This window comes from Solanum dulcamara, chromosome 5 (assembly GCF_947179165.1).
Source record: "Solanum dulcamara chromosome 5, daSolDulc1.2, whole genome shotgun sequence".
NCBI classification, from domain to species: domain Eukaryota; kingdom Viridiplantae; phylum Streptophyta; class Magnoliopsida; order Solanales; family Solanaceae; genus Solanum; species Solanum dulcamara.
This window is the reverse complement of record NC_077241.1, coordinates 78,902,957-78,924,081: the sequence shown is the minus strand read 5'-3', so window position 1 is coordinate 78,924,081 and position 21,125 is coordinate 78,902,957. Positions and strand designations below refer to the sequence as shown.

The 21,125-nt window shown below is 30.6% G+C and overlaps 1 protein-coding gene across 3 annotated transcripts; it reads right to left on the bottom strand.

Annotated features, from left to right (window-relative positions):
- Positions 1–14,818: 14,818 nt before the first annotated feature.
- Positions 14,819–20,777, bottom strand: LOC129890157 (uncharacterized). 3 transcript variants are annotated; one of them, XM_055965704.1, is made up of 5 exons: positions 20,597–20,777; positions 20,431–20,511; positions 19,717–20,320; positions 18,282–18,409; positions 14,819–15,700 (listed from the first exon to the last, which is right to left on the bottom strand). In XM_055965704.1, the coding sequence occupies exons 2-5, from the start codon at positions 20,509–20,511 to the stop codon at positions 15,272–15,274; spliced, it is 1,242 nt and encodes a 413-aa protein (XP_055821679.1). In that variant the 5' UTR covers positions 20,597–20,777; the 3' UTR covers positions 14,819–15,271. The 3 variants fall into 3 exon arrangements, with proteins under 3 accessions (XP_055821679.1, XP_055821680.1, XP_055821678.1); XM_055965705.1 differs by lacking the exon at positions 20,431–20,511 and having other exon boundaries at positions 20,597–20,776; XM_055965703.1 differs by lacking the exon at positions 20,597–20,777 and having other exon boundaries at positions 20,431–20,584.
- Positions 20,778–21,125: the final 348 nt, after the last annotated feature.

Genomic DNA, 21,125 nt, shown 5'->3' with positions numbered 1-21,125 from the left:
TTTTCTTATTTTAATTCGTTAGATAAATCCTCACTTCGACTTTTAATGTTTGGTTTTTGTTAGGTATATTGAATCAAATAAACGAAAATCTAATTTGGTGCTTCTATACCTTTATTTTTTCATCCAATTTTTAGCTCAACATTTTTTTTTGTTTGGTATCTTTAGGACACTTCTTGGATTAGTCTATGACTTGCCATTAAAAGTTGCTTAAAACATTCCTCTAGGTTCAAAAATTTGTTAAATACATAAGCTGCAAGATAATTCTGTATAGTTGATGTTTACTAAAATTACATTTTCTACTATGAAATTAACTCGTTCATTATTTATATACTCATATCATTCTATAACGGATAATGAAATTACCAGAACAATTGTAATAAACGACCAATAAATGTGCATTTTATTAAGAACTAATTTATCAATTAAAAACTCATTAGAAATTTTTAGTCAAAGATAACATAGTTGACTCGTAAGAACACTAAATAAACAAATAATAAAAAATGCATTTATAGTAAAAATATCGGGGGTTGGCACGTTCATTAGAACAAATAAAAATGATTAATCCTTAATTAACATTCTAATGAGAAATTAGTGTTGCTAAACTTGCCGTGACCGTTAATTAACCGGCGTTTGCCGGTAATCGCGGAGCCTTTGCCTTTTTGAGTTATTATGTGTGACGTACTTTTTTAATTTCTTGTTCTCATTACTTTTCGTAGTATTTATTATTTATTTATTTGTTTAAATAAATGGTTTCACTTTTTAAAAAGTACAAAATAATAACAACAGAATATTTAAATTTTTTTCCTGTCTATCCAAATTGGCCGTTGAATGCGGTTGAACTAGAAGACACGAGAATAGGTTCCCAATTCATTTTTTTTTCTATTTCTTTTCTTGTTTATTTGAGTAAATGAGTTTTTGTTTTGGTGCTATATATAAAAGGTCAAAAATATTTATATAATTTGTTTACTTATATGCTTTCTCAGGATATTTCATTATTGTTTGTTTACTTATATGTTAAAGATAAAGTTGAGTTTGATTGAAAGTTTATTTTATTATGAGAGTTAGTAGTCTCACACCGATGCCAGAGTTACTAGTCTCATGCAAGAGTTGATAGCTAGTGTTAATATAACTTATTTGGATGGTTGTTGCTTGTATTATATTGTATTGTTAGTATAAATATAATATTTGTTTTGATTGTTACTTAAATTATATTATATCGTATCGTTTAAATTCATCGTTAGATAACGACGAAAAGAGTCATTTTATGTAACGATCGATTTGGTGAAATCGCGTTACCTTAATATTTTCTTCTCATTTTTTCTTTATTTATTATTTAATAATTATATTTCATCTTTTACCCTACCTTTTCCAAGTAACTCTACCCCATACCCTTTCTTGCTAGTTTATCATTCAAATCATGAAGGTGTGATATTATATAACGACGGAGAACGATACAATCTATCCAAACACTATATTCATTAAAATAATACAATACGATACAATACAATATAATATAATACGATATATTATGAAATAATACGTAACAACTATCCCAACAAAGTGTAACTTAAATCCTGAACAAAAAAAGCTATAACTTTTTTAAAAGTAGAAAATAAAAGGAGAAAAATAATAAGATTTTCCTCATCTATCAACACTTTGCCGTTAATTGCGGTTGAGAAGTAAAAGACACGAGTATAGGGTTCCCATTTCAATTTTCTCCTTTTTCATTTCTTTTCTTTTTAAAGCTTTAAATGCTGTGTGAAAATGGACAGATGGTTTGGAGAAACAATGAAAACGCCACTTGTTATTTGACCTGCTGGCACTTTAGTGAAAAGAGTCAAAAATGCCGTTAAATTATATGAAGTGAATAAAAATATCTTTCGTTTATAGTTTGGTCTAAAAATATCCTTATCGTTAATATTTTGATTCAAAAATGCTTTTATTGTTACTTAATGGGTTAAAAAACCCTTTTTCTAAATAAATATATTATTTATTTAATTTTTGAACACATTTTTTTCTAATAATATTTTTATTAGCAAATATTTATCCTACTTTAATTTGAAAAAAAAAATACTTCTTATTTTTTATTATTATTATCTAAATGAAAATTAATGATGAATTTACTATGAATAATGATCTTATATATATGACATATATTATCCATTAAAAAGGTACATAAAGTCATTTTATTTTAATTAATAAAATGATATTGAGAAGAAAATAATTATTTTCTATATTTTTATTATTTAAAGTAATTTTAAAAGAAAGAAAACAAGAATAAGGTCCTTAAAAGTAATATGAATAAAATGTGTTTAAAAAATAATAATATATTTATTCGAAAAATGACACTTTTGACCCATTTAGTAACAATAAGAGTATTTTTGAATCAAACTATTAATAATAAGGATATTTTTAGACCAAAATGTTGATGACAATGATATTTTTTGACCAAATAAATGAAAGATTTTTTTTGTCCATTTCACATAATTAGTAATTTAAGGCCATTTTTAATCATTTTTCCGGTAAAAATATGAAACAGAAAAGGGAGCTGTCGGTGGTAATGTGAAAATGGGAGAAGGGCAAATTTGGCAGTAGAAATTTTAATTATTTGTGGGGTTGTCGGGTTTTCGATTCACTTAACAAATTGCATGTATATTTCACTTTTTAAAAATATTTAACTTTTAAAAAATTGAAAAGTAAAATTTTTATTTTGAATGAGACGGTAAACTTCTTTAATCTCAATCATCGTTGAGTTAAAGAACCTTAAATAGATTGCGATAACAAATAAAAGAAAGGTAAAAATAACGTCAAGCCATTATATTCTTTATGGAGATATATATATGCATTCATATTGGCTTACAATAAGTTCAAAATTCAAATGACTTTTGCAATTAATGCAAGAGAGGGAAAAATAGCAGCGGAATTTTAGTGATTTGTCCAATTTAATATACAAATATGTAAGTATTTAATTAATTAACCACTTAGTTGAAAGACAGTTTCTAAGTGGGATGTTGCTTAAATTTGCAATTAATCCAGATATTATGCATCCATCATTTGACTTACTCTTGGACTTTGGAATTTCACTTCCCTATTAATACGTTTTTTTAAAAAAAATCATTTTATTCGGTCAATGCATTTTGTACTTTATTGTTAATTAAATTAAATACATTAATTTATAATTGAACACTACCATAAATCTACAAATACTTCAAGATTGCATGTTTTCCGGGAAGCTTCTGAATTTTTTTCATTTTTTTTAATGGTGCATTAATGTTGTCTTCAAAACAAAGTAATTATTTAATTATTTATATATGTCAATGGAATTTCAACTTGTATAAATGCTTAGTTGTTCAAATGAGCTATTGCGTGGAAGCTTGTTAAAAAAAATTGCTATGATGGTTGAAAATTTAATATATGTAAGGATTTAAAATTAGTTACTTTTGTTAAAATAGAAGGCAACCTCTTCATTCTTCACTCTCGATCGTTGGGAGGAGCATCTCAAAGTATGAGACAAAAGATATTGCATTTTTTGTTATAGTTGATCGATTTCATGTGATCTATGTCGATTCGTTGGAATCAAACGAAGATCGAATGATCATCTTGGAATTGGCTTGCCACCCGCTTCTCTATAACTATGTTGGACTAATGTTACGAGCTATTAGAATCCACAAATGTTACGATTCATTTGATTAGTAGGTCCAATCGATTCATAGCTTCTAGCTCGATTGCTCGAGGATTTCATCATTGCATTTTAGAAATAAATTTTCTACGTAAAGATTATTATATCATGTGTGCACGAGGACAGTCAATCAATTATTACTATATATTAATAATTAAAGAAACTTCCAAATAAATTCCTATATAAATTCCAATGTATGAAAGGAAATTAAATCCAGAGAAAAAAGCCATGTGAAGTATGTGAAAGCAACACGAAATAATGAAACAAAATTGTCTTGGGATACATTAAGGGTTCAGAAAACAGAGAGGCAATCACATGAGAATTTTTCATGAATGAAAAACTATATAATATATCATTAATTAATAATGCAATATATATGTATATAGTTGTACACTTGTAGTATTGTTATTGTTAGTAGCATTTATATGTTTTGTAAATGTGACAACTGAGGTCCTTAAAGGACTGCGAACCATGATTAATGTTGTGTCGTACCAAATTTATTAAAAGTTATTAACGCTGTTGTGGATGGGTAAATATTACTTTGTTCTTAATTAAAGCTCTCAGAAGTGAGTCCTACAGGCTCCAAGTACGAAGTCATATTTGTTAGGGAATATCTTTACTCCCATGTGAAACTTTCTAATGGAAATTCAAATTTGATCGGCCACAAGTATTGAACACCACGTGGGAATTAAAACAAAAAAGAAGAAGATCGGTTCTTTTTTTCTTTCTATTAGAAGGGCCGACATATGTTATAATCATATTTAGATTAAGTTATCAAAATAAATGAATGTAAGAACTTAAATAAATCACTTTAGAAAATGGAGTGAAGACAAATCTTTACTTCTCTTTAGCTCATAGTGTTAAGTGTTCATGCACCTAAACTATGCAAAAGGTCTTTTCATCGAATTTTAGTCTTAAAAAGCAATGTTTTAATGGAACTCAAATTGATGTGTTATCCTTTAATTTCTTCTTGACAGTGAAGCTGATTGATTGTTGTTCAAGAATTTATAATGTTTAGGCAGTTCCTATATGTGTTTGATATGATATATATTATATATATTGAGTAATGGTTGCTCAACATCAACCGGACAAGTGTAAAATGTTGCAAAACAAACAAAATTCACATGTAAATAGTAATTGAAGTTGTTGAGTTGTATAATATCCCGCATCAAGAATATAAGAGCTTCAAACACATTTTAGATTAAACAAACAATGTTTCACTTAATTTCAAAGTCGTCCGTTAAAATAAATTCAACTTACATTCTTAAGTATTCTGAAATAAAATTCACGGATCAACATAAAAATCACATAATTTATTTTTGAAATTATCATAAAAATCTATAAATTTTAAATTCGGAGGAATTCGTGTAAGCATGAAAGGTAGCTTTAGTTAGCATTTGGTATGAGAGGCTTTAATAAGGGTAAATTGGCTTTTAGTAGTTGTGAGAAGCTCAACTACACAATAGAAGGAATAAATGCCAAAGGGTCCAAATGGCCTTTAATATGATTGCATATATGTATGGGCGGTTGGTTTGTATGTTGTACTACTATTATTATTACATTACATTACACCCTTTTTGTTGCTGTCAATGGCCGAGGTTGATCTTAACTAAGATATGCTTGTCCAATCCATGGAACCACAATATCCTCCCCTTTAGAAGAATCTTGTGGTCATGCACCACTAGAGTTAAGTCCTCTCGCGCAACTTATTACATGTGTTCCATCAACATCCTAAGATCAAAAAAATAAATAAGAGGGACACCCCATCACACTCACTAATAAGAAATTACTTTTGATCTAGTTGTTGATTTAGATCGTTGTGAGACAGTTTAGTTTTATCCTTCAGATGACATTACATGATGAAATAATAATAATAATAATAATCAATTTATGAGCATTGGCGCACTAAAGAAATCTCTGATTGAGATGTTCGGTCGATTCACTCGTTGATCGATCAACACATATCCAAAAGTTCAACTAGGACTTTTTCAACCATAACAACTTACATATAGATTAAATTGTCGTGAGACGTACGATTTAGTTTTACACTTCAAATGGCTTTGTCGCAATAGTAATCCAACTCATTACAAGAACATATGAGATAAGGTGCACGACGAAATTTCTATCAATGGTTAAGATGGTCAATTGAATCCCTCGTGATCACTCAACTTCAGCTGAAGCAACTTAAATACAGGTCGTCGTAAGACAATTTAGTTTTACTCTTCAAATGATTATCACAACAATAATAATCCATTAACTCTATTGTGAGAGTTTATAAATACAGAACGATATCACTACCGATGGTTGAGATGTTCGGTCGATTCACTTGTTGATCGGTCAACACATATGCGAAAGTTCAACTAGGAATTTTACAACTGTAATTACTTAAATATAGATCGTCATGAGACGTACAACTTAGTTTTATACTTCGAATGACTTTGTCTCAATAGTAATCAAATCCAATATAAGAACTTACGGGAAATGATGCACTGACAAAATTTCTATTAATGGTTGAAATGTTTAATTGAATCCCTACTTGATTAGTCAGTTCAATTGAAACAACTTAAATATAGGTCGTTGTAAGACAATTTGGTTTTACTCTTAAGACGATTGTTACGACAATAATAATCCAACCTAATACCAGAGCATACGAGCACTGGTGCTCTGAAGATATCTCTAGTGATTAATAGCTAAGATGTCCAGTCGAATCCCTCATTCGATCCATTCCAAAGTCGACTGACAACATTTTTTAACTACAACAACATAAATATATGAGTCCATATTGTATTTGACAATTTATATAACTATATTACCTCAAATATGAAGTAATATTAGTAACTTAACACAACACATGAGTAATTAAGTGGTGAAATAGTTAATAATTACGATAAACTTGTAAATATTCATAAGTAAAGGAATCAAAAGTGTACAATTCAATTAATCGATTGTTTAATAAGCACTTAGTCAGATATCATAAGGACTAAAATCAAATTTTATCAATATCCAAAGGATCAAAAATATCATTAACACTACAACAAAAAAAACATGTATATCCAATATAATTCCTATCCCACAAGTATAATTTGAAAAAAGTATAATTTGAAAAAACTAAAATATACGCCGAACTTATCCTATATTTATATTTTACTATTACATAAAACATTGAATTCCCCTCCATCCATAATTACTAATGAAGCATGCTATAAGAAATTAAAAGCTATTCTTCAATAATAGAATAAAGATATTTGAGTATCCCATTCTCATACCAAACTTTAGGGACCATTTGGGTCCTCACGTGCTAACCGCGTGCACGGGACCCTATATATATATTTAGATCTTTATGGGATTTTTTTCCATAAAAAAAACAATTGAAAATCATTTAATAGGAAGAAACTAAGAATAAATATTTCATGGTCCCAATTGCATCACTAAAAAAAATAATTAGCACATTATTCTTGATAATATGATTTCTATATTTTACAAATTTGATCTGTATATACTCAACACCAGTCACCAATATAACGTAATTATCTGCACTAATCAAGCAATTAATTAATCACCACAAGCTGCAAGGAAAATAAATTTGTGTTGGCCCACCATTTTCCATGTACAGTTGACTTGATGAATCACGTTCCGATAATCTATCAGAAACAACCTTTTTATTAATGATATACGTCTATTATATTTTGCCTCTTTTGAGTCGAAGTCTTATGGGAAACAATATTGCTTACCTTACAAAGTTAAGAACTAATAAGGTCTATGTACATTCTTTTCTCCCAGACCTTATTTGTAAAATTACACGAGTATATTATTATTAAAAATCTCATTAATTTGAGTATATATATATATATATATATATATATATATGTTGCAATTATACAAAAGTCAAAATCGTTAAAGTCAAACTAATTCCCGTGATGGTGTAGATATGGCAATTATTAATTTAATTAAAGAGAAAATTCTTCCAATCACAACAAGAAAAAAATAATTTCTTATAAACAACGACTTGTTCAAATATTTTTAAAAATATTTTAAAACTTTTTGACCATGTAACTTTTTATATTTCAAAAATCGAGAGTGGGAAGAGGGAGGAATACATATTTAAACTAAATATGATAAGTACTTTCCACAACAAGTCAAATTATTATATTGCTAATGTGCAATATTTATATAAATTATTACTGTATATTATCGAAGGATAATTCCTCCTTAATTAACCAAAAATATCAAAATTGAGCATGGAAAATCGAGTCGTTCTCGATTGTACACAACTAGAAATAGAAATTTTTTCGATCGCTAATCAATCAGAAATTTGTATTTTAAAATACGATCCCTCCCTCCCTCCATTTTTCATTGAACCAACTCGCTGCATGATGGAGAACAGATTCTCATTAAAAATACTAAGAAGCTTTCTAATTTTTTTCTGACCGAAAACACAACTATTTTTGCTTAGTGAAAATTCCGACTCAGTCAATTACTATATATTCTACACGAGCCAATCACGGAGATGGGTACTCTGCATACAGACTACATTAATTTTGTGTTTTTTTTTCTGGTAAGAATGTTTGGATTCTACTACAAAAATTTAAAATTACACTGTTTTTGTTTGATGTTATTTTTGTTACTTGTTACATATGAGTGTCCATTTCTCTTACATGTGCAATTCCTCCCACTTCTTTGTTCGTTTCCAAAAATTTTATTTTTCAATCCCCATCATTCTGACATCTCATAGATTTGTGTTTTGGAACATTTTGCCAGTAAATCTACAAATTTTATTTCAATTTTTTTTTTATAAAAAAAGTGCAAATCAAAGCAAGTACATATATCACATAATGATTAAATGGACAATCAATACATTAAGACTTCTTTTACATCGAGTTATTCCAGTTAGCTTGCACTCATCTCGACTATTTCACATATAATTGTTAGATATCTCAATCAATGCCAATACTAAATAACTCTACTCGGTATGATATAGGCAAATGAAAAAATAAATAAGCACATTATAACGTTTGCTATTTAAACTATGTATAATATTTGAAAACTTTCACTATTTTGTTTATCGTTGGGTCATACCCTGACTTTGTTCAAACGTTGATTATTTCCCTAAAGTTAATTGGGTTGGAGGGGGGACCGAAAAATTATACTAACATAATTTAACTTTAAAATACTTATTTTATCTTTAAAAAGATGATTTATAGTTATACAAACATTTATGACATATTTTAGACTACATATTTTAAAAGTTTTTCTTTTCTTAAATTCTATGTCCAATTAAACTATATCATATAAATCAGGACGGAAGGAGCGCATAAATAGAATAAAAACAAAATTTTGTGGTTATATATAAACTTCCCTTGACATAAGAAATGCTCTAGTAGTGGTAACGAAGATTAATTAGTTTAAATTGTAAGTATAAATTTTTGGCTCGCAACTGTATATAGACAAGATAAAGATTTATTATTATTTTTTTTAAAAAAAAGTGTTTAATTAGATAATGTCATGTGCATAATTAATTGTTTAAATTGATAGGTTTCTACAACAATTAAGTCACCTTTATCAAGGATGTGATGGTGATGGTAAAATTGAAGTGAATTCCTACCATATAAAAATGATGTAAAGAGACTTATCAATTGTGATAAGTTGCAACTTGCAAAGAGGTAAATAATTAGGGTAATAAAATTGACAATATACTAATGGCCCAATTATAAAAGTTTAAAAGAACTATGTGGAGTACTTAAAATGGGTTAATGATAAGTAGTCAAATCAAATTAGGAACTGTAATTGACACTACATAATTGTTATGCATGTGACAACCTTGATTTTGACTTTCTTCATTTTACAATTATAATTATTTGTAGGGCAAAATAAAAAAACTGATTTGGGGTTTGGTTGGGCGGGGGGGGGGGGGGGGGGTAGAAGAGCAGTTTTTTGTCTCAATTTATATGACATAATTTGAATTTTGAGAGTCAAATTTTTTTTTATTTTAATCATGCATTGGTACATATAATCTTTAAGGTTATAAAAAAAATAATTTACATATTTAAAAATTATACAAAAAAAATACTATAATTTATAATTTACAATATTTAAAAGTTACACGAATAAATTGTGGTTAATTTTTTTTTAATTTTATTTGACTCTCAAAATTCAAATTATGATCTTATAATGAGACAAAGGTCAAAATGCAATCATTTTTAAGCATTTATGTTAAATATATAATATTATTGATAGAATTTAACCTGTTATAAGAGATTATTTATCATTTACTTTAGATTATGATTAACATAATCAAATAGAGTTACATGTAATTATTTTGTAAATGAGTTGATTGTGCAAATAATTTTTATACCGTGCATACAACTTAATCTCTAATTCTAATATGAAAGATCCATAAAATAAAATAAAAAATTAAAAAAAAGACACTCTCATTGTATTTTCTTTTTACCAAAAATAAATACAAGAATTATTTAAATAAATAGTTAATCGTGAAAAGTTCCCATCATATTGTCTTTTCATGATATTTAATGTTTTTGCATGATTCATTTTTCGTCGTTATAATCATAGCCTAACCACACAAACAGTATGAAGGTTACGTTGCATTAATTATAATAAGAATAATTGTATTAGTAAGTAGCATTTCTATGTGGTTATTATTAAAGAGACATACAATAATTATTAACAAAAGAAAATTATAATAATGGATACAATTTGTAATCATCCTCTTTGTCTTTAAATCTTTTAGGTTTTGTACCTCTAGGCTCAATTACCCCGCCATTACTCTATTAGATCTCTGAAAATATATTAATAGAATATTAAAAGAGCACCTATTAGAGTTACGAGTTCAATAAAACTCACTAATATGTATAAATAATATATTCAAAAATTCATTAAGTTGAAAAAATTGTGTCTAAGATCCATAAACTAAAAATCTTGATTTCGCCTATATAATCACAGACAAGAAAATTTTTAATTAAACTAAAAATCTTTACACAAATAGCTAGTTACCTTGAATTCATTGTTTACTTTTTTTTTTAGTTATTATATATAGATTGTACATGGTTTATATGGATTATAACTTTCGGACCTATCCAACTAATTAATAAAAAGAAACGATGTGAAATCTACTTGACGGTAAGAAAAGGGGCAAGTCAACATCTACCCCTCGGCCCTCACAACTTGTTAGATCACAATAGTACATTTTATCTCCCCGCCAACTATAGAACGGGTTTGATTTCTATCGTTATACGCAATGTTCGAAAAAGGACTAATTCAATCAGATATGTCTTGCCTGCATTGAGATTTATATAGTTTGGTTTATTTAAATAAATAAATAAACATCTTTTCTAACTATACGCATGGGAGAAATTCGAACAAAAAAGCTTCCACTTTGTGCTTTAAAAGTGATAATATAATAAAAGAAAAAGATGCAAAAGAGACATAAGGATTACGCGGGAAAAAAAAAAAGCAAAGTAGAAAAAAGATACTAATATCTCTTCTTGAGTGGTCCAAATAATGATTCTTTTAATTAAGCAAAAAAATGACACAAATTAGTGGGATTTAATTTCATTGAGTTGACAATATTTAACAACATTGGTATCATGTAATTGCGAGACTGCTCCATTCTAATTAAAGGTCTTAAATTTGAGTCTTGGATCAAAAAATAAATTGTTGGAAGCGTCACTTTCAAAATAAGTCTGGCAATGCACGATTCGAATCTACATTTCACCTTCTCTAAACTCCGGTTATAAAATTATACTAAATATATTATTATTTATTTTACAACTGCAAATTCGAATAATGAAAAATGTGATTAAGATTTGGCCCACTAACATAAGCAACAAAAATTAGGCTAACTACCATTTTCGATGCTCTTGTCTTGTTCTTTCTTTTGCTAAATGTTATTATCATAGTTAATAAGATAATGACATGATGATATAAAGATGTTGGAATTGTAATGATATGGTGATGTAATGGAATTCCAAATACATGATGTTGTCGAGTAGAGTACCATGCATATGACTTCACGGGAATTTAATAATTTTTGTTCGAATTCTTAAGAAATTTATTAAGAATTTGATTGTACGTTCAAATGTTATTATATACAAATGTTCGTTATAATAACTTATTAATTTTAAATTTTTAATCCACCACTATAAAAATTTTGCTTGGTACAAAAAATAGACTATAATATTACTAGTATTTTCGGAAAACTTATAAATCTATAGTTTGTATCAAAACTAAAAGATATCTCGAGTTTGAGTTTACTATCTTCAACATAATATATAAGATTTATTACATATTTCACTTATAATTTAATTTAAAAATCTTGAATTCGTTGCTGAGAATATAAAAAACAAAAAGGGCATAAAATGCCCTTATACTATTGCAAATAGTACAAAAATATCTTCATTCATTTATTGAGCCTAAAATAACCTTGACATCCACCTTTAGGTCCAAAAATGACATTTTCTTTAATGAATTTGAGAATTTTAGGCTCAATAGATGGATGAGGGACATTTTTGTATCATTTTCAATAATTTGAGGGCATTTTAGGCCCTTCCAACAGAATTTTAATTAAATCATTTGAATAATTTATTTAAACATGTGGCGGTCATCTATTGATTATAATTTAATTATTTAAAATTAATTATAAATAAAAATTTATTTAACAGAATTTTAATTAAATAATTTGAATAATTTTTTTAAATACGTAGTGGCCAAATATTAGTTACAATTTAATTATTTAAAATTAATTATAAGTCAAAATTTATTTAAAAGAATTTTAATAATGGAAAAGGACTTAAAATGCCTTTGAATTATTGAAAATGGTAAAAAAATGCCCCTATCCATCTATTGAGCCTAAAATGTCTTTTTTATAAAAAAAATATCATTTTTGAACCTAAAGATGAATATCAAAAATAATTTAAGCTTAATAAATAAATAAGAAATATTTTTATATCATTTTTAATTATTCGAAAGAATTTTAGGCCATTTTCCATATAAAAAATAGAAGAGGAAAACAACATTGAATGAGATGTTTGAAGTGGGAAATGAAATGAAAGCATAGAGCCCCACAAAAAAGTTCTAAAAAACAGCATAATCTCCCAAACTTCTTCTTTGCTCAGTTTTTCCATGCAGAGATTTCTAAGTGTGACCGTTGAAAAGCAAAAAGAAAAGAAAAGAAAAAAGTGAGGATAATTTTATATATATATATAATTTTACCATCAAAAGAATGTTTTTTTTTTTAACTTTAAGTTTTGGATGAGTCTGCTTCTTCCTGATAAAGAGCGCTTTTTCCTAATGGAATCCTTCACAACATGAATATGAATTAGTCAAACTCTAATTTGAATTTCAGATGAAAAACTAATATATATACATAGAGTCTTTCTTACATGGTAGGGAGCTTTTTTTCTATTTTACTCTCGATATTAATTATGTAGGTATCACCTGAAATTATACACAATCATAATATTCATATTAATTGATATTTTTTAAAAAGTGTGTAGAGTTCAAAATAGATAAGTAAAAAATAAACTGAGAAAAGTTGAGATAGAATAAGCATTTTATTTTTTTATTGTGGGGAGGAAAATGAAAATTGTAAAAAGTTTTAGGAGATGAGAATCTTAGGGGGGATATTGTAGAGATAAATATATTTAACGTCCCTACTCCCTGCTAACTGAAAATTGACATTTGGGCCCTTCATCTTTTTGTAACTACTTGCCCATTCCCCCAAAATATTCATAAAATATTTATTTTTTTTTCATTCTAATGTGGAATGCGTCTAAGGATATATAGTTTCACATTGAAAATCCTTTCTAGTTCAACCACTACCAAGGGATAGTGGGTTGCTACACTCAACATTCTCAACGTGCTTTTATCGTATCCAAAAAAAAAAAGTAATGAATCGAATATCGAACTTTGAAAGTTTTTTTTAAATGTTTTGATTTAAGGCTAAAGAATTTTCTATCGCCATCATATAATATTCATTGCTATCTGACAAACAATAATAATAACAATAACAATATAATTTTAGATATCATGAATTGAAATTGATCTTAGATATAACAAAACTCTCAACACGATCGTATACTGAGGTGCTCTCCGTCGATTATTTTTGATAGCCGTAAGAATTTGAAGTCACGTAGTAGTAATGTGAGTGGGTCCCAAAGGACAACTGACCTATCACAATCAACGGAAATTACATTGTCGAGATCACGGGACACGTGTGGCGACATGTGTCCTCTCGTGCATGTTCTTATCCTGGACCCCACCACGTGTCAGGCCCACATCAAAAGCACGTGCTTTTGTCCATGCTGGTTTAATTAGGAGACGACACGTGTCAACTATGAGATGAAAGCTAACACCAATTTTCATGAATTTTAAGGTCTTGAGTTCGAACATTGACTATAAAAAAAATAAATCATAGTAAAGAGTATTAGCCCTCTTTAATGAGTCTTTCGAATTATTATTTTTAATTAATCGAGACTCCAAGGATAAAACGAAACGAAAAAAAGGCAATTTGTCTATTGAGTTGTCTGGTAACATCTTGCCAAGTGTTCAATTTGTCATTGATCTACATATCACGTGACAAACAGTTGATAGAAAAACCACTTATGATTGTTTTTGTCTCATGACATTCTTTAATTTGCTACTGTAAATTATGACAGCTCTTCCAAAAAGATGTGCCAAGTGAACAAGACCAATCTATCATAAGTAATTAAGTATCATGTGACAATTCACCTATATATACTGTTAAATGCAATATATGTGTAGTGTGTAAACACAATAATTGCTATAACTCAACCTATATATTTATTGTTGAATAATTCTAAAATCTGTATTTAATTCCTTGCTGGTACCCATTGCTTACAAGACATGTAGTAGTTTTGATTGTATTTATGTCTACATCTTAGCTTGAAATCTTGAATACGCCACTTTACCTAGTGTGTTTCCACAAGTGAGGTCTAAAAAAAATGGAATATACGTAGACCCTAAGAAAAACATTACATAAAACAGGATTAAAAAAGATACAAGAATCTGCCTCTTTGACATTACACTTAAGCTATTGTTCTGCTCTGTGCAGAAATTTAAGGTGAAAGAAAAATAACAAGTATAGCATAAAACTAGATTGCTCAATCCAAGAATCCTTAAGAAGGTAGGCCCATATTGACATCTATTGATGTTCAATTTTCTTGTATTCAACATTCATGGCCAATGTTTGTTTCATATCCAGCTATCCAAAAGCCTAAAAGAATAGACCCAGGCCCATTTTCTTACGTTCTATTATACCGATGCTTTGGACTTTATAGGCCCATAAAAGCAAGCATACAAAGTTGGAAAAAGGCAAGAGAAATCCAAGCTAAAGGGTATTCTCATCAAGCTAAAGTATGGTTACCACAGATGGAACTTCCCTTTTTCAAAGATAATGAAATGAAAGAGTCCCAAGGGACAACCAGAGATGGCGAGATGTCACAATTTGAATCATAATGCCATGATTACTGTGCAATTAACTCATTTCTATTCTCTACTTACCAAGTGGAAGGAAAAAAGGTTGATGAAAAGAAAACATTCCAGGGACAGTCATCAAGATTAATCTTTCCAGCCTTCCTTACTAGACCGTTGTGTGGAGATGATTTTAGAAGAGAGGGAAGGTGTGACTGGCAAGGATGGTGTATTGGGCACTTCCTCGTCATCCCAATTGTCATCCCAGTTATTGTCCCATCCATCAGTTGAGAGAGTTTCTACCTTTCCGCCACTGGAAACTGGTAACCCATTGTCCAGTTTTTGATACTTATGGCCACTGCTTACTAGAAGCCTCCGCTTGATGTACAACAAGACTGTAGCCACTATTGCAATTGCAACCAAACATATTATTCCAAAGGATGGGAAAGCATAATTGAACTGAGATGTTTTATCAGAATTGTCAATCAGACCCCTGAAATCAAGAAAACATTGACCTTCCCCTGCCTTCAGAATGATAAAGTTGTCATTTCCTCCATTCCCTATAGAAACCTTCATCTGCATCAGGAACAAGCATCACAGCTTCATGTTAAAAATAGTAAAGCACTTGCAAATTTAAGACTTAATATATTAAGCTTTGCCAGAACACTTAGAAAATACCATTTATCGCATTAAAACAATTCTTTTTAAGTGATGAATTCTCCTGCTGGCAAAATTACATACTTTTAAATGTCTAAGCTCTCATCAAGCATCAACAAAAGGTGGTTCACTTACAAAGAAACGGGGTATATCCATGTGACATGGTTATGTGACCAATATGCATGAACTGTCTAGAATGCTACCTTATTTAGACAACTTTGAAAGGAACGCAAAACAGAAGAAATTTGTCAAGGAATGTTTCATCTCATAGTAATTAAAAAGATTCCTCCTGCAGATGAATAATACACAGATTTAGTCACTCTTCTCCATTGTTCAGATCAGCCGATCAGTCTTTTCAGATTTTTTGCCCTTTTGGAACCTCAGAATAAAATGGTATCAAACCACATCACTGAGCAGCAGCAGTGTTGTGCAGATATCAACAAGCTTCCCAATAAAACAGCTCATTAACCTTTAATTACTCCTAACAGTGAAACAAAAGCCATAACCACTCCTGGACTTCTATTATCATATCAAAATGTGCTATACCAGAAACAATCACTGAAGAAAATGTATTTGTTACAGTTAACCACTATAAATGATATATCTTCTTCAGCGAGATCCCATTCATGCAAACAACACAAAGAATAATACACAGCAAATTTGTTAAAAGGGCAGTGCACCAAACTCATGAGCTGTAGCTACCTAAAGGCTAATACTTACATAAACCGTCAAAGGCTTCTAAACATATCCCAGACATACTTCAACTTAAAATTGCTAACAGACTAACAGGATAACATCATATTGACTAATTCAGGACCATCATCAGAAGTATTTCTCAGATATCCATAAAGTTCATATTGGTTATACATAATTAACATCATAAAATAGTTGAACTGATCGAGGCACTCAATTTTCCAGATGGGTCGTCTCTCCACTGCAGACTCCACCATCTTTTTCTACTTAAACGAAAAAGATGTTGTGGATATTTGAGATGGAAGTGGTAAGCCATAGCTAGAATTGCTGTCAATATTATTTGAGAGGAAAGGGGCAAATAGCAATCATATTCTTTTCCCAATGACAAATCATGATTATACTATGGGTAAACCATCTTGAGGACATCGACACCAACAACAACAACAACAACAACAACAACCCAGTGAAATCCCACAACATGGGGTCTGGGGAGGGTAGAATGTACGCAGACCTTACTCCTACCAAGGTAGGACGGCTGTTTCCTGGAGACCCTCGGCTCAGTAAAAGCATAAATGCATAAAAAAATGTTAGATAAGAATAGAAAATTAAAAGCTTTATGAGAAAAACAACAAACAAATAACGAATAGATAACAAATAAATACAAATAAATAAATACTAATAACAAATAGCGATTAAATAAATAATGAAAGCGTCACAGGTAAAATTGAGTAATCAAAGCATAGAAAGTAATAAATAATAACAGAAATAACAGAAATCAGAAGTCAAAGCGCAAGAGATCGTAATGCACTACTACACCTATGAATAGAGAAGAATAACGAGACTATGAACTAGCCTTCTACCCTAATGTGGGTCCTCCACACCCTCCTATCTAAGGTCATGTCCTCCGTAAGCTGTAACTGCGCCATTTCCTGTCTAATCACCTCTCCCCAATACTTCTTCGGCCTACCCCTACCTCTTCTGTAACCATCCATGGCCAGCCTCTCACACCTCCGCACTGGGGCATCTGTGTCTCTCCTCTTCACATGTCCATACCATCTCAGTCGCATTTCCCGCATCTTGTCTTCCACCGAGGCCACTCCTACCTTGTCCCGAATAGCCTCATTTCTAATCCTGTCGCTCCTGGTGTGCCCACACATCCATCTCAGCATTCTCATCTCAGCAACTTTCATCTTTTGAATGTGAGAAGTCTTAACTGGCCAACACTCCGCCCCATACAGCATAGCCGGTCTAACCACCACTTTGTAGAACTTGCCCTTAAGTTTTGGTGGCACATTCTTGTCACTTGCCCTTATATTTTATTGTTCAAAGATAGAAAATGTGTTGTTTCTGAACCTAGAGGACATCGACACCGTGGAAAGAAATATTTCCTGAAATCTTTGGTTTGGGGGAAGTTAAGCTTAGGTTTTTAAGTGGGGAAGGTTTACATTGGATGTGGCCACCTATTCATCAGAGATAACCATTTAAAGAGACTGGAATTCTTTTCCATTTATAGAGATAACCAGAACCTCTATTTCCTCACTTAGTTCTACATTCTTTCCAAAAGTGGGTGCTAGATAAAGTAAGAACTTTTTTTAAAGTTAAGGTTAGACAAATCACAGTTATCCTATAAGCAAATCCATCTTGAGAACATCAACACTGTGGAAAGAGCTATATCCTCAAAATCTCTCTGCTCTTGGAGGATTTAAGCTCATTGGGTTTCAAGTGGGAAGGTCAACATTCAAGGTGGCCACCTATTCATCAGATTTAATTCAGAATGCTCTGAGATACTGCTAGTAAAATATTGTACCTTCTTGTTTTCCTTCCCTTGGAGTTCAATCTTGTTATGCTCTAGTTTAACAAACTTAGGAGCCGTAATAGAAATGCTGGCAGTGTCTTTTCCCTTGTTCTGAACCAAAAGTGAGAGTTCTGGAGATTCTGCAAGGAAAAGCAACAGGTTATACTAGTTACTCCAGCTGAAATGGCATGAATTAAGGAAAAAAATGAATAATCCATCAGATTACTGGATAGACACTTCCGCCTGGAGATAATCCTACTTATGGTGTTGTGTTCCCCTATAATGCAATATACTAATGGAATACTTTGAGACATTCGCAAAAGACATGCGTAGTGAGCACACATCATACATATGAAGCACCACCAATTTTATTTTGGACGGGTGCAGTTAAATTTTTAATATCATACGTGAGCTGATGCAATAATTTCCACAGCATACTAAATGCTGATGCATCAAAGTCCACTTAACTCTACCTATTTTAACAGAGGATTTCCATGGCCAACCCCAACTTCTTTTGGACTTGAAGCAAGGAGGAGTAATGGATGTGAGTAGGACGACTAGTCACTATTCTGACTATTCTTTTACAGACAGGGGAAGAAAGCAGTGCCTGAAGTGACCTTGTCCTTTGAGACTAAGTTGATATATTGATAAAACTCCAATTAGTTTTCGTCTTCCGTGATTACTCCCGCACTTCAAAGAATGTTCTCAAGCTATATATGAAGCTCCAATTAGTTTTCGTCTTCCGTGATTACTCCCGCACTTAAAGAATGTTCTCAAGCAGTAAATTCAAAAAGGATAATGTTCCATTTCCCTCTCCAAAACTGCTAATAGGAATATATCACTGGCACAGTCTATGTGAAGAAACCAGCCATGGAAGTTGTCTATCATTATAATCTCTAAATGTAGATACTGAAACTGGACTTCTACAACAACTGATCATACTAGGAGCAGACCAAAATCATTTTCTTTTGGGATAGGAAGGAGGGGACAAATTATATAACTATAGTTATAGGGACAAAGTAATCTCTTAGTTTCCATCTGAAGACTATTGCACAAAAGTGAGTTTTGAAGACAAAGAGATGCAGGCAGCCTAAAATAAGAAAAAAAAATGTTCTTTCTAAATGCACTTGAAGGTGTAAATAAAATGTTTAATGCCAATTCAACAAAGAACTAAAAGGCTACCTCCAGCATATGAGCACTTTCTCATTTTGAGTCATTTATGGAACATTTCTAAAACCATCCTTTTTAAGTATATAAATAGCTTCAAATGCATATTTAATGACATATAGAAGGATAAATTTGAATCAATTAATCAACTATAGGAAAATATGGCAAAAGTATTTATTGTCATAATGTACAGACAATCCCGCAACTTCTTTGTTGATAAAAATATGAAAGGAAGCGGCTATATCTATATATGGAAAAATTTGAAGGACCACACACATACCATTGCCCGGAACTCTTAGACATGCAACCAATGCCTTTTCCTCTATTGTGCAACTATAAGATGAATCACATTCTTCTCCATGAAAGCTCTCCTTTCTTGTAGGCAATATCACCTCTCTAGACTGAATTCCATCAGGCAGAACCTTTCCCTTCTCCTCCTGCTTCTCGGAACTACTATTGCTTGCTTTTTCTTGCTGTTCAGCTTCTTTTATATCCCCTTTCCTGTCATCTCTCTTGGAACTACTATCTTTGCCTTTCTTCTCCCTCTCAGCTTCTTCCAACCCTCCACTCTCGGAAATACCATCTTTTCCTTTCTCCTCCCCCTCACCATCTTTCAATCCTTCTCTCTCATCACCCCTTTTCACACTACTATCATGTAACTTGTTCTTACCCCCAACATTCCTCAACTCACCAATACTTTCACTACTGTTATTCATTTTCCTCCTGTCCCCAGCTTCCTTTGACCTCATTCGACTACTCGAACTATCATTTTCCAATTGAATATCCTTTTCTCTATTTGTAATTATCGGATCTAATTTCCCATTCACACTGCTATTACTACTCAAAATCACTGCATCTACACCTGCTTTTTCACCTTCATTGATCTAACACACAAATTAACAATCAATAAGACACTTAAAATTGATAGTATGTAACATTAAATCAAATGGGTTTTGCAAAAAACACAAAAATCAATTCTCTTTATAGCTATTACCTCTACATCAGCAACACCACCACCAGCAACATAAGCAATGAGTAAAGCTATAATCACTCGACGAGTATAAATCATATGCATCTTTTTATAGAACAATAAGCTCCTTCAGACTACAACAACAAAAAAAAAAAAAAAGAGGAAAATTTGCAGAATCGAAAGAGCTTACTTTATGATTAATGACTAAATTTTGGTAGTCGAACTTGGGAAAGCCATAATCATGAGAAAAGAGAGAAATCTAGGGTTTTGATTCCACCATAGTAGAATATTATGAATTTTTTTCTCGAAAGTGACACTGGAGAAAAAAATGCAACTTGCAAAGGAACAGGTTCACTTGCTTTGAAAATTTGAATTGTTTTACCCTTGCTAATTTGACGTTTTAATATTTTAACAAAACTTTTGGGATTTTTTTTCCTCCATCTCAATTAATTTTACGGAATATTGCGTTGCCTTTTATCACCAATGTACTAGATAACCAATCAATGAGGATACAACAAATGAAAAAAAAATCAAAAGCACATAACTCTCAACTTACTTTATTAGTCAATGTGTCACATTTTGGGTTCAAATTTAATTCATTTGAAATCTAAGGAATAATCAATAAGAAAGGAAGATAAAATAATTAGTTATTATGTTTATCTTTTTGAAACATCTTATGCAATAAGTACGAGAGTACAAGCTATAACTTTTCTCATATA

Bases quoted from the DNA above. Each gene is read 5' to 3' on its own strand.
- LOC129890157 (XM_055965704.1), bottom strand. From the start codon at position 20,511: ATGCATATGATTTATACTCGTCGAGTGATTATAGCTTTACTCATTGCT. The intron at 20,321-20,430 runs GTAATAGCTATA...TTTGTGTGTTAG, and splicing joins GTGGTGTTGCTGATGTAGAG to ATCAATGAAGGTGAAAAAGC. The intron at 15,701-18,281 runs GTACAATATTTT...TTCCTGATGCAG, and splicing joins AAGGGAAGGAAAACAAGAAG to ATGAAGGTTTCTATAGGGAA.